Genomic DNA, 14882 nt, shown 5'->3' on the forward strand with positions numbered 1-14882 from the left:
CCTTAAGTGTTTTCAATTTGTTTATGATTTGGTCAATTGTCCAATTTATAATTAATTAATTTTTATAATTTATAATTATAATTATAATTTGTTTTTTTTTTTTTGTTTTTTGTTTTTTATAATTTTCTTTATTTATCACACATTATACATTTGCACATATACAGTGAAATTCTTCTTTTTCACATATCCCAGCTAGGCTGGGGTCAGAGTGCAGGGTCAGCCATGATACGGCGCCCCTGGAGCAGATAGGGTCAAGGTGGCGTGCATCTTTTTGTACTGTATCTTCATTCTCGTAGAGTTTTTTTCCTTTGCGATCTCTCTAGTTTATCTCGGATCTTCATAAATACCATATCACAAGTAGAGCACTCATTTCGTCATGTTACCTGACGGGTTAGGGTTAGGGTTAGGGTTAGGGTTTTGATGTCTGATAATTTTGTAGGATTTTTGTTGTTGTTGTTGTTGAACGAAGAAGTACTCCTTGCTGCAGACGGTAGCTTACCAGTCTATTTCCTTGTTGCACTTTAATCTGTTTTGAATACTATTCTGATGCTAGTGAAACTTTGTAATATGGCACTTTTTGTACCACTGTCTCCTTAAGATGATTCTTTTATGTGTTCCTCTTTTATAAGTTGCTTTGGATAAAAGTGTCTGCCAAATGAATAAATGTAAATGTAAATGTAAATGTACTGTTGTTGTTTGGTAAAACTTTACCATGGTGACAAAACATTAGCCCGCCCTCCGCCCTCTGACATAACCGGTTCCTGCGTAGAGACCGGTGCGGTACCAGGTTTTCAGCCCCTGAATGGCCTTTTCTGTTGTGGAAATGCATGGAACAGTTCGAGAATTCGCACCGGCCCAGGGACCCGAACCATGTCGGTGGAAAAGGCTATTAGTCCTGGTCTCTGCTGAGAATGAAGACACTGAAACAGAAAGTGTCTGGGGTATGAGGGATCTGACATGATTTTTACAGCCCTGTACTTTATTCTCGAAGAATAGAGATCTGAGATAGAAGAGAGTCGGCAGCCAATTCATTTATGGTACCATAAAATTGGGTCAGAAGTGCTTTTAGACAGTCCAAAGTTTCTTAACTGTTTCAGAAAATAGATGCGCTGTTGGGCTTTTCCAATAACAGCTGAGATGTTCAAGTCTTCTTGGATGACTTTGCCAAGAAACTTAAATGACTCAACTCTTAACAGTGGAACCATGTATTTCCAAAGGAACAGTAGAAGACTTCTTACTGAAATCAATGATCTGGATTATGGTGTCCTGTACAGGGTTTAGACAGAGAGTATAAGGAATGTTAGATGTTAGATTGTGATTAATTGTGTGCCAAGTGAGCTAAAGGTGTTCATTCTTTTAATTGCCTATGGGGAATAAGTAATAACAAGTGAGAATTAAGAATCCGGTATAATGCTTAATGACTGTTACCTTAATTTGTTTGTATGTTTTTTTTCTTCATAGAGAACAAGTGGGAATGAGGCTTTTAATGCTTGTTATAGTGCCAGTCACTGGAGGGCACTGGTGTAAAGGAAATAAGGTGGCGAGAGGAGGCGAGAAGAAGAGTAAAGAAGTGTGTTGAAAAGTAATATGCTGGTCTGCGTCCTTCATTGAGTTTATTTCTTTTACCAGACACAGCAGACTATAATGATTGTTCTCCCTTCAAAGTGTGCCCTTCGGAGGGTGATTTATGCTGTTTGGCACGCAGGGTTGGATTGGCTGGTTCGTGCCGATTACACTGTAAACAGTAGGTGGTGACTGTGGTGCTCTATTTGCCAGTATCTCGAAGGAGAAGAAGAAAAAGAAGAGCCTTTTGTTGTGGTCTTGTCAACTGAAACGCGATGGATGAAGAAAACTTGCCTATCGGTAACAAATGTTTTAGATTTTTCAATATTTCATGCCGTTTGTAAAGAATGAAAGCATTTTACAGGATGTTTGAGTACCACGCTGGTCTGATCCGGATTATTCATGTTCAATTCACACAAGCAATAAATACATGCAGAACTGAAGCGTGTCGAAATTAATTTTAGAGATGTTATTTATACATTATATGTATCAAAGCGCATATTATTCATGTCACTCCAGGTTTTCACGTGTGCTATTGATATTAGTCACTGGTTTAAATTCCGCTTCGAGACATTTTTTGTTTGTGAAATAACTTGATTTTCTGTTCACCAGGGATGCATTAAATTGATAAAAAAAAAAAAAGTTCAGTCAAAAACATTAGTATGGATGCAGTATTATTAGGTGAAATAACAGCTGAATAGTTTTATCTTGAAATTCACATTTGTCTTATGATGTCAAAGCTCCATTTGTAGCAGTCATTACTAAGAAAATACTGTCTTGTAATCCTTAAAGAAATTATGCTAATGTGGTAATTTGATACTCAAAAACTTACAATAAAAAATGCATAGTGATTCCAAATTTTTGAGTGGAAGTGTAAATGATTAATAAATTAGCACAAAAGCCTGATATACTAAAAAAATATACATTTTGCTTAAATGTTTAATAAACATTGCCATTATTATTTTTTATTTTTTTTAGAGTACTCTGACTATTATTTCATTTGTCCGGCTTTTACAGATGTACACACAGTGTCAGTTGGTTATGCCTTACCTGAATGTAAAGTTGTAGATGTAATTTTGGGGGTATGAAAATTCTGTTTCACCTTGATTGCATTTTAATTAACTTAGTTTAAAGGGACAGTTCACCCAAAAATGAACCTTCTCCCATCATTTACTCACCCTCATGCCATCCCAGATGTGTGACTTACTTTCTTCTGCTGAACACAAATGAAGATTTTTAGAAGAATATTTCAGCTCTGAAACCATGCAAGTGAATGGTGAACAGAACTTTGTAGCTCCAAAAAGCAGATCAAGTGAGCATAAACATAATCCATCAGAACCCAGTGGTTAAATCCATGTCTCCAGTAGTGATCCAGTTGGTTTTGGGTGAGAACATGACCACACACGTTGTCTGCTTAATCTTATTAAGTAGTGTCGGTGTAAGAATGTGCATGTAAACACACTCATGGTCTTCTGAAGCAATCCAGTTGGTTTTGGGTGAGAACAGACCAAAATATAAGTCCTTTTTCACTGTATATCTTGACAGCAGTCTCCTTGGCATTCATGATTTCAAGCTCGATTACTCTTCCAATAGTGCCATCTAGCACTCTGCACACGCGTCAAGCACTAGGAAGTGTAATCGAGCTTGAAATCATGATCGTGCTTGAAGACTGCAATGGCAAAATGTACAGTGATAAAGGAGTAATATTTTGCTCTGTTCTCACCCAAAACCAACTGGATCACTTCAGAGTAGTGCCCGGTCGGCCAATATTAGCCTTTCACCGATATCGGTATCGGTCTGAAAAATCACATATCGGTCAGGCTCTACTTCAGAGGACCGTGTGTTTACATGCACGTTCTTACACGATAATGCGTAATAAGCAGACAATGCTCGTGGTCATGTAAATGCAATAAACAACGTTCCTTTTTTGGAGTAAGGCCATAAACAGCGTAAGCATAAACCGATCGACATGGGTAGATTTTTGCCCATTATGCTGATTTCGTGTGGCATGTAAACACCTCAAGTGGCGTTATCACCAGCTCATCCAATGTGCGCACGTGTTGAGAACAGGCCTCTTCACAGTCAGACATTAAAACAAAGAGTAATGTGATTATTTCAAATGTCATGTAAGCGTGGATTTCTTGCTTGTCAGGTTTTTTAAATAAGCCGATTTTAGAGAGTAATCAACGTATTGATGTGCATGTAAACACACTTATTGATTAAACCACTGGAGTCATATGGGTTACTTTTATGCTGCCTTTATGTGCTTTTTAGACCTTCAGAGTTCTGGTCACCATTCACTTGCATTGTATGGACCTACAGAGCTGAAATATTCTTCTAAAAATCTTCATTAGTGCTCTGCAGAAGAAAGAAAGTCATACACATCTGGGATATCATGAGGCCTAGTAAATGATGAGAGAATTTCAATTTTTGGGTGAACTATTCCTTTAATGTGTTCATTTCAGATGTGGTGAAGGTGAAAGTGAAAGAGGAAAGTGAAGAACTGAATGAAGAGGAGGAGGAGGAACATCAGCATCAGGAACCTCATGATTTCATCAATGGAGAAAACTGTTTTAGTTGCTCACAAAAAACAGGACCTAAAATGCTTTTCATCTGCTCTGAGTGTGGAAAGAGTCTGACACAAAAAGCACACCTTCAGGATCACATGAGAATTCACACGGGAGAGAGACCTTTCAAATGTCCTCAGTGTGGAAAGAGTTTCAGACAAAAATCAAACTTCAGGGATCACATGAAAATTCACACTGGAGAGAAACCTTACACATGCCCTCAGTGTGGAAAGGGATTCGTCCAAAAAGGACAGCTTATTAATCACATGAGGATTCACACTGGAGAGAAGCCTTTCACCTGCACTCAGTGTGGAAAGGGTTTCACGCAAAAAGGACAGCTCAAGAATCACTCAAGAATTCATTCTGGAGAGAGGCCTTACATTTGCCCACAGTGTGGAAAGAGTTTCACATGCAAAGGAAGCCTGAAGGATCACTTAAGAATTCACACCGGAGAGAAGGCTTTCACATGCCCGCAGTGTGGAAAGAGCTTCACACGGAATGATATCCTCAAGAATCACTTGAGAATTCATTCTGGAGAGAAGCCTTTCACGTGCCTTCAGTGTGACAAGAGTTTCTCGAAAGCAACGAACCTTAGAGTTCATTTGAAGTGTCACTCTGAAGTAAGACCATTTAACTGCGATCAGTGTGCAAAACAATTTATTTCAGCATTTCAACTGAGAAGACACGTGAAAATTCATGTCAATAAGAAACCTCACTCGTGCTCTTTTTGTGGTAAGAGTTTTTCCCTGATTGAGTATTTGAAAAAGCACCAGAAAATGCATAATGGTGTGAAAGCTCACGTGTGCTCTGAGTGTGGAAAAACCTTTTCCACCACCAGCTTTTTGAAAGAGCACCAAAGAATCCATACTGGCGAAAAACCTTTCAATTGTACACATTGCGGAAGCAGTTTTACTCATTCAAGTTCCTTGAAAAGACATGAGAGAATGCATACTGGAGAGAAGCCGTACCACTGCCCTCGATGTGGAAAGAGTTTCATTGCATCAGATTCTCTACAGAAACATAGAAAAAAATTTTGCCAAACATTGTCACAGTGAGCAAACTTTATCATCCAAAGCATTTAAAATTCAATGCATAGAAGTAAATGGCAGGGCTCCAAACTGTGATTAAGTGATCAAGTTTTGATTGTGTTTCCTGGTGGATTTGCTCAACTGGTTTTGATCGTGTTCTGCCATTGTCTGTTGCAAATGGAAAGTCATACACGACAAAATTGGGAACCACACATCACGGACACACTGTTTGCCTGGCATGATCAACTTGATAGTGGGTTTATTTATTTTTGTGACTCACTGGATAGCGTGGCGCAGACCCTTTTCGACCATGCAGCGATGACAACATGAACAGCACTGCAGAAAGTGAAGTACTATTTATATTCTGTCCAGACGTTTCTATTACAGAGCCCTGTGGAAGTCAAACATCCCCAATGGCTCAATGCTTCAGCTAGCTGAAACCATATTAAACAGCCCCATTCTAAGAAGTATTGATGAGGAAAGCATGACATAATGTACCATACACCTAAAAAACTTTACTGCAGTAACTGTATTAACTGGGGTATTTTGGCTGATTCTGTTCTAAGATCCTGCCCTAATGATCTAATGATTACATTAAAGGAAAAAGTAACTTCTTTTTTTTACCAACAGAATTCACAACAAGAGCACATGAATTTTAATGAATCCGGATTATTCTAAACAAAGGTGTGCATGTACTAACTTAGTAATTTGCATAAAGCATGCCCCAAACCATGTCCATATAAGGGCTTTCAGCACCGCCGCACCTGTACAGTTGTAAATATGTAGAGAAAGACACCATTGAGGCAGAAGGCTAAAATATATACATATATATTATATGTATGTAAACTCAATAAAACATCATTTCTTACCTGTTTTTTTGCAAGTTTATGACCTTTAATTTTTCATTTAAATTTTTCAGATTGAACATTTTAAATACTGTATATCTCAATTTATTAATAGTAATGTCATTTATTTTTCTAACCAAGGGCATTGATATTTATGTGATTATACATTATGTATTATGTAAGAAATAATGTACAGAGGAGGACTCTTGTATCTCTCTGAAGGGGTTTATTTTTCTATTACAACCAGCTGACTGCCCCAATTGGGGGAAGTTTAATCGAAACTAGAATACTAGAAACAAAACAGTCCTCAAGAATCACTTAGCCTTACCCTAACCCTAACATAAAACCCTTACTTTTTTTTTTTTTCCAGTTATTGTACTGAAACATGGCAACATTGTCCATTGTTTGTCCCGGATTATGTAAGTAATCCAAATTAGATTTTTTGCTGTCAGAAAATTGTAACTATGCTCAACCATGAAAACAGCCACATGTGACTTATTGACACTGGCAGGGTGATTCTGCATTTTCACCTCACAATAATGATGACATCATTTTTTTGATTCTTTGATTTATGAACATTGGTGCACTTAATTTACTGACATTAAATCATTGTTTGTCTTATAACTGGATAGTCATTAGGTTAATGAACATACATGCAGTTAAAATGCAAGTAGTCTTGCTGGTATTTATCTAACGCTACATGTTAGGTCACTCAAAATATTGGAATGTTATTACATAGATGTTATATGGACAGATATCCTTGTGCATCTATTATGCTGTGCACGTGATGAGCGGCCCTTCTCCCAATATCTGTAAATGAGTAAGACATGTTGATAAATGATTGCGCGGTGCCACTATTTACAATTCTAAAAATTATAGTCTGTAATAAAGCCTAACATCTTACTCTTAGTTTAAAACTCATTAATATAAAATGACTCATTTTAATCAATATATCGAATTATTCTGTGAATTTTTGGTACTTATACTGTAGGGATTCTTAGGAAATCTTCCGGACCTGGAGTTGTGTCTGATGTAGTTTAAATGAGTTAGATAGTCCCCTGCTTTCCTGGTAGTATGGTTATGGTTAGGGATAGGTTTGAACCAATCAGGTAGTGGGGAGTAAGAATCTGGCGGGAAGTCAGATTTCGCCATAAACTGAAGTGCTTTACTTGCGGATTAATCACCTTTTTTCAAACATATCCTATATGACATTAATCAGCTATATGAACTATATTACCACTTAAATCTGCACAGACAATGAAGCACATGCACAGCTGAACTTAAACTAAGTTGTGTGCTAGATGTGTAACTTGCTTTGTGAATAGGCTGGTGCTGTAACAATGTAGCGCAAAATCCTCCCGACACTAAATGGAAAATGTATACTGTTCTAGTATGAAGAATCGACAACACAGTAACTAAGCATATAATACTTCCCTATACTTATTATATGCTATTGTTTCATGAATTTATTTGGGGTTTACGCAAGGTCTTATATTTTGATACGTTAAGTTGATACGTTTACGTGTACATTACCGTCAGTGGGGCGTTTGTCACAGTGACCCTAGCAGCTACTATCATCTTTCTCTGCATTAATGTGAGTATAGAGTTGCCAAATGCAGATGCAGTGACACGATCAGAGACATTCAGTGCATTCAGAAAGTATTCAGACCCCTTAATTTTTTTCACATTTTATTATGTTGCAGCCTCATGCTAAAATGCTTTAAATTATTATTTTCACATCAATCTACACTCCATAACCCATAATGACATAGCAAACAAATAAAAAAAAAAAAAAGATTTTTGAAATATCACATTGACATAAGTATTCAGATCCTTTGCAGTGACACATGAAATTTAGCTCAGGTACATCCAATTTCTCTGGATCATCTTTGAGATGTTTCTACACTTTGATTGGAGTCCACCTGTGGCAAATTCAATTGATTGGACATGATTTTGAAAGACACACACCTGTCTATATAAGGTCTCACAGCTGAAAATTCATATCAGAGCAAAAACCAAGCCATGAGGGCAAAGGAACTGCCTGCAGAGCTCAGAGACAGGATTGTGTCGAGGATCCGGGGAAGGCTACAAAAGTGGCCTCCATAATTCTTAACTGGAAGAAGTTTGGAACAACCTGGTCTCTTCCTAGAGCTGGCCGCCCGGCCAAACTGAGTAATTGGGGTAGAAGGGCCTTGGAAAGAGAGGTGACCAAGAACCCAATGGTCACTCTGGCTGAGCTCCAGAGATCATGTGTGGAGATGCAAAAATCACACACAAAAAGACTTGATGCTGTAATCACTGCCAAAGGTGCTTCAACTAAGTACTGAGTTGAGGGTCTGAATACTTATGTCAATATGATATTTCAAAAATCTGGTTTGTCAATTTTGGGATATGGTGTGTAGATTGATGTGAAAAAAAAAGAAAAGAATTTAAAGCATTTTAGCAAAAGGCAGCAACATAAAATGTGACAAAAATGAAGGGGTCTGAATGCACTGTATATTACAGTTTTTCTCAATCGCTTTGGCTCAATTCTCGAATGAGAATTATTTTTTTCAAAACAATGTTCAAAACTCCGAACAATTATTTTCTTGTTCGCAAGCAAATTGCATGTTATGGAACGTGTGCAAAAGAGTAAGCACAATATCTAAATGCACATGGCTCGCTGATCAAAACTGATGAGTTGATTCTCAGTGAAACTGTTATACTCTTCACAACTTCTAGCCTTCTTTCATCGTGTGAGCCATCACATGCAAAATAATCCATTCAATTCTCAAAATCTGTCAGACTTACAGTACATGTATATTCCATAAATATCTATGACATCTCTGGCCAGACCAACAAGAGCGACAGGATGTCCACCAAGAAGATGGGAACTTGTAGTGTTACGTACTGTGAGGCGGTACAATTGATTGTTTTTTTTACAGAACTACCGCAGGTTTTTCATTGTTGCGGGGGTTTTGTTTTTGTTTTTTGCATGGATGTCATTTTGTGGGAATTTTCTGGTCACTATATATGACTTTACATGTAAGAAATGTTTAAAAATGGACATGCAAATGTGAATTCTCAGTTTACATGTAACACATTGCTACAAAAATAAATGTACTGTATACATACAAATGTGCATATCCTTTTTTCTGTGTACTACAGTATTGTACAGTATTGACTTTTCCCAGTAAACTTTTACCTACTGTTGAAATCGGTATCTAAAAAGCTCAGTGTGATACACAATAACATTCAGCTGGACAAAACTGACATTCTTGTATAGTACAGTAAGCAGTCAGTCAACAAAAAAATAGAACAAAAATGAAATTTGTATATAACAAACATTTCCAGGGTTGACTGCCATGGTGAAAAAACTCATTTTGACCAGTACGGCTCAGACGATGACAAAACAACTTTTCATTTTGGAGGAATTGGCAATTTTACTGACACAATAACTAGATTTTAAAGCATGAATTAAATGTTTTGAGTGAGTTACTACATTTCGCAGACATGCAATCGAGTTGTGACGTCCCATAAAACAGTTGTAACAATTGCAACATAGCAAGTTACAGCAGAGAAAGAAATTGAGGTAACAGTGAAACTAATTAAAGCGTTGGGCAGCTCAAGCCTGAAAGCTCAGCTGAAACAGGTAAACTGTGTTTGTGATGGTCTGGTAAATGTGGTGCCCTGTTGTTTTGTTAGAGAAACCCCAGAGAGTTAAAAGGTGATAATAGTGATAAATAAATAAAAAACGGACAATCTGTGCAGTGTGGTGGGTTTTAAGGGGACCGCTGACACAATCGAACAATGCCCTAATGTTTATGAAATAGACTCGGATGATTTATGAACTCCTAATTGTGTGTATGTGTGTGCAAGTGTGTGTGTAATTATGTGTAAGTGTTTTTGTCCCCTTTGCTATGCTTACATCAGCTCCATACTAAATTTGGATGGGTATGGTGAAACTATCAAACCAATGAGGTTCCGGCCTAATTTTAAATACAAGACCTCTGTGGAACAAGAACAGTAAACACAGTGTCGAGGGTAAACACAGAATAATTTGAGCAGATAACACACAAGACACTACACTGTGTTATTAGACTATGATAAAGGTAGATGTGCCATACAATAGCCGAAGAAGGTGCAGGCAGATCATACATATACAAAACAGAATAGTAAGAAGACTTAATTGGTAAAATCATTGTATCAAAATGTCCTCTTCATTCTCATCCTCTTGGTCCTCCTCCTGCTCCACAAGGGTGTTGGACCCACAATAATCTGCATGTTCTTGGTTGAGGTGGAGTACAGGATCCATGTTGGCAACTCCGGTATATCATTCTCAGTTGTGTCTGTTGTGTCTTTAGCATCTGCAGTCTCCGTAGCAGGAAGACATGTAGCCCACTGTAGCCCTCTCTATAGACTCACTGGGTATATCTGCAACATAAAGTACACCATGAAAATCATCCACTACTCTTGGTCAATGTCTTTAGATGTGCAAGAGCAATGGTGATCAGAAATATGTTAAAAAGAGTCAAAGTGTATTACTACAACACATTTGTCACTTTGTTTCCGTGTAAGGACTTGTATAACGCGCTGTGGTAAATAGTAGTTTTTCTTTAATGGTATTGATGAGTTCACATGATTTTCTAAGCTGACTCAGCTGGTGAAAGAAATGAACCTGCATTACTAATACATCCAGAGTGTGCTTTTTCTCCAGGCGATTATCACTGCTAAGCACCCTCAAACGAACATTAGAGCATGCTCAATTGAATATGCAAGCCTATGTTAGTACTGTATATTCCCTTACAAAAAAATCTAGAGTTGCCGCAAATTCGCCACTCATTAATTTTCAAATGAGGTTAGCATTTTATGTTTGTAACACAATCAATTAGGGATGCACGATATATCAGCGGTTGATATATTATCGGCCGATAATTATTATGCATTATCGATAGTGTAATTACTGCAGATAGTTTCGGCAATAATTTGTTTCAGATGATTTGCTTGCAGCTGAGAATCTCTGACTGCCTGTGGCTTAATTTCCCATTGGCAGGGACTCTGGCAGTGCGCACATATAGCGTGTGTAAGTGAGAGCCAGGCTAGTGTTGTTAGCAAAGCTCATGTCTCTCTGTGAGGATTATTTCAACATCTCATGTCATTTGGGGGCTGGTTTTTAATCAGGATCATGTGCTGCAAGTAACAACATGCCATTTCCCATATTTGTTCCCATATAATACCTGCTCGTCATGGACTTTTAAAACCTTTGCCAGTGCCTCTGCCGTCTTGCCTATCTTTGATGCTTTTTTGCTGAAAAATGGTCATTAAACAAGGCAAGTGGCGGTCCAGTTGTGCGCAGAATTTGTGGGGCAAGTTCTCATTAGTGATACGCTGGAAATCTGCAAACACCTTTATTAGACAAAGGAGAATAATGCAAAACTAACCCAAATCACATGATATTTTACAAGTGATACATTTAAAAAGTAAAAAATAAAATTGGAGCAAAGAAAAATTTTATTTACCTGTGATGTTATGTGCAGCGCAGGCCAGAGATGGAGAAACTCTCTCACTGATGGGCTGGTGTTCACCATAATCTGCCGTTGTAGCGCAAATGTGGTCTGCATTTTCTTGCTCTTGAGATGAGCATTATTTTCAGTCTTCTCTACCACTAGGGCAATTTCCTGTCCCATTGTTTCATTGTTTGCACGATGACCCAAGATGATTAGCCATTTCTAACTCAATAATGTATAGCTGCAGTGAAAATCTTGGTTCTTCAGTGGACAATAACTCTTTGTTTCATCACCATGTGACATATAACAGCTAAGCTCAGAACTGCCTTCAGTAATCTTATTGAGAATGTCAGAATTCCGAAACAAAGACTGAATCATTTGTAGAACTGGACCATACATGCTGCAATGCCCAGACTGCCCCAAGTCATCCTGCAGTGGCATTACAAGCGGATAGTTTCTGCGTTTGGATGAAGACAACTCTGCACCTTCAGTTGTTGCACTGAACAGAACATTACATCCCATGACAACATTGACCAATTCATCCAATGTAACTGTAGTGCTAGTGTGGCCATGTCTCTGCAAATATCACTAACAGCTTCCCTGATCAATGGCTGTAATAAAGAGTAGGTTTGGTTGAGGTGGTCAACTATTTCTTTAGTTGCTGTGCTAGACACGTGAAGAATAGCCTGCATCTTCTGAAATAAAGAGGCTACATTGTTAATATCATCATAATATTGTTGTTATCGCTTGTGGGTAAACAAGCGAACATAATGGAACTACACTGGCACAAAGACTCAACTATATTATGAAGACACATTTTTACAAAGGTATTTTTCATCAAAATCAGGTTGGGGCATGTTGTCACGTTTTTTATTTACAATATTTTCTGGCCAAAAACCATTTTTTATGTATTTTTATATATTTTTGTTGTCTAATGAATCAGTATCAGATGAAGTATTTCAATATGGAGTGTCATTAACTGGGCCGTGCACAGACATTTTGAGGAGCAGAGGACCAAACCATAACAAGAGGCAACCCCTAAAATCACTTTATGCTGCTTTAATAACCATTATCAGGGTAAATCAAATGTAGGACATGGAATGAAGTTACTAATTATTATATAATGTAGCAGAGGCCTTTAGACTGTATACAGAGCCTACATTTGACATTTTTAATTAGGAAATAAATCAAACAACAATATTGAAATTGCATTCATTTGTTTTTCGTTTTGAAATTAAAAAACAAAAAAAATCAATTATGAACTTTGAATTTTGTTTTTTTCATTTCAAAAGCAATAGACAAACATGGAAAAAGGGCTTGTTTTTTTTATTATTCGTTTTGTTTAAAAATGAAAAAGAAATTAGCTCATTTCTCATGTTTATTGCTCTCGGATATAAAATGAAAATATAGCTTGAATATTCGATCTGCACACTGGTCAACCTGCACTGTCATCTGTCCTGCCTCAGTCAAACCCATCAGTATGCGTTTAACACGATACAGCTCTGCAGATGGATTAATCTCATTTCTACTTCTGAATATTAACATTCTTGACAGTTGCATATTTATTACAACTCTGCTGTCACGCATAAAGCAGCCAAACAACGGATTTATCCGACAGCCCACCAACTGAATGCAGCAACATATAGCCTATAATGCCGCTGCATTACGGTTCTGAGAAAGTATTTTTATAGCTAACAATTGTGTAGCCATTGCTGATTTGGCTCATTATCACTAGCTCATTGTGATTTTTGTTCTCACTAGTTTTCCACTGACTACATGACTATTTTAGACAGTATATGCATGGACTCACTAACCATTAGCAGTCGGTGTTCAAAGAGTGAAACATTACTGCCCCTTACTGATCACGTCTGTTATTCACCGCCTAATACCATGTGACGCAACATGTTTTTTTGTTTTTTCTCAAAGGCCACATCTGTACTGTGTAAGGAGCAAATCCATTAGCTATCATATTTTACAATTTCAGCTGCTTTTCAGTGAGCAGAAAACACAGAGTGAGCGAGTGCACAGTTTAAAAACGGCATTAAGAGTTGGGAAAGGCGTGGATACAAATGCAGTAGATTCATTCACAAAGAAAACAATAGAAGATGATGAATATGAAACAAACACTTCGCCAAGAAAGAAAACTATACGTCACTACAGTAGACTGGAGAAATAACATAACTTGTAGACTCACAACCATGAACCGACAAGAGGAAGGAGAACAAGAGGACTATATATACTCATGGAGACTAAAGACATTACAATGAACAACTGGGAACAATGATCAGAGGGAATGGGGAACAGGTGTGTGTGATGAGGATGACTGGAAGGTGCATGATGGGAAATGTAGTTCAGGGGAAAAAACTTCAACATAAGTCTCAGAACACAAAAGGATGATGACGACGTGGCACTAGTAGGCTATTAACTCACTAATGGAGTCTAGTTATTTATAATGTATAGAACTGTGCGAATTTGTGGTTATGTTTGTTAATTTGCATCACAACATTTTTATAATAATGTATACCCTGCCTTTTAAAACCGGTGTTCTGAAATATTCGGTTTCTGAGATTTTCGGTTGCACTGGGTGGAGCACACATGAATATTCAAGAGTTTCCTTTTTCATGCTCAAGCGACACTGAAAATATTAGTGCCTGCTTGGATTACAACTAATCTAATCTATGTTTTCAGAAAGGTAATTACGTTTCAGCGTCAAACGAAGTTAAGCTTACCTGTTCATCTTTTCACAACAATTTATAGATTGTGCATGCACTAATATTTTCAGTGTCGCTTTAACACGAAACAGGAAACTCATGAATATTCATGTGTGCTCTGCCCAGTGCAACCAAAAATCTCAGAAACCGAATATTTCAGAACACCGGCGCTACGGCATCTTAACGCGTTATTGCCGCGTAAGTTGGTAAGTTGCTGGATAAATCCATTGTCTGGTTGCAATAAATATGCAACTGTCAAACTTTTGGAAGAATGTTAATGTTCAGAATTAGAAATGAGATGAATCCATCTGCAGAGCTGTATCGTGTTGAACTCTTATACTGATGAGTTTGAGGCAGGACAGATGACAGTGCAGGTTGACCAATCGCGTTTCAGACCCACTCACATGTGCAGATCAAATATTCAAGCTGTATATTCATTTTATATCCAAGAGCAATAAACATGAGAAATGAGCTAATTTCTTGCTTTTGATTTTTTTAACAAAACAAATGATCAAAAAACAAGCCTATTTCTTTTGAAATGAAAAAACAAAATTCAAAGCATAATTTTTTTTTAGTTTTTTAATTTCAAAAACAAAAACAAATGAACGCAATGTACACGGACCTCTTCATAGGATCTTAAGGCCAACACTTGATTTCACATAATTTATATCTTGTGGCCATA

The 14882-nt window shown here is 37.4% G+C and overlaps 1 protein-coding gene and 1 long non-coding RNA gene across 2 annotated transcripts; one reads left to right on the forward strand and one right to left on the reverse strand.

Annotated features, from left to right (window-relative positions):
* Positions 1-1565: 1565 nt before the first annotated feature.
* On the forward strand, positions 1566-9113 carry LOC127440818 (gastrula zinc finger protein XlCGF26.1-like). The gene is made up of 2 exons (XM_051697749.1): positions 1566-1863; positions 4029-9113. The coding sequence occupies exons 1-2, from the start codon at positions 1839-1841 to the stop codon at positions 5183-5185; spliced, it is 1182 nt and encodes a 393-aa protein (XP_051553709.1). The 5' UTR covers positions 1566-1838; the 3' UTR covers positions 5186-9113.
* Positions 9114-9415: 302 nt separating this feature from the next.
* LOC127440925 (uncharacterized) lies at positions 9416-11567 on the reverse strand. The gene is made up of 3 exons (XR_007897235.1): positions 11502-11567; positions 11220-11388; positions 9416-10416 (listed from the first exon to the last, which is right to left on the reverse strand). It is a non-coding gene; the product is annotated as an uncharacterized LOC127440925 (long non-coding RNA).
* Positions 11568-14882: the final 3315 nt, after the last annotated feature.

Source organism: Myxocyprinus asiaticus, chromosome 5, assembly GCF_019703515.2.
Source record: "Myxocyprinus asiaticus isolate MX2 ecotype Aquarium Trade chromosome 5, UBuf_Myxa_2, whole genome shotgun sequence".
Lineage (NCBI taxonomy): Eukaryota > Metazoa > Chordata > Actinopteri > Cypriniformes > Catostomidae > Myxocyprinus > Myxocyprinus asiaticus.

Coding starts and splice junctions, on each gene's coding strand:
- LOC127440818 (XM_051697749.1), top strand. CDS start 1,839: ATGGATGAAGAAAACTTGCCTATCG. Junction 1,864..4,028: donor TGAAGAAAACTTGCCTATCG/GTAACAAATGTT, acceptor TGTTCATTTCAG/ATGTGGTGAAGGTGAAAGTG.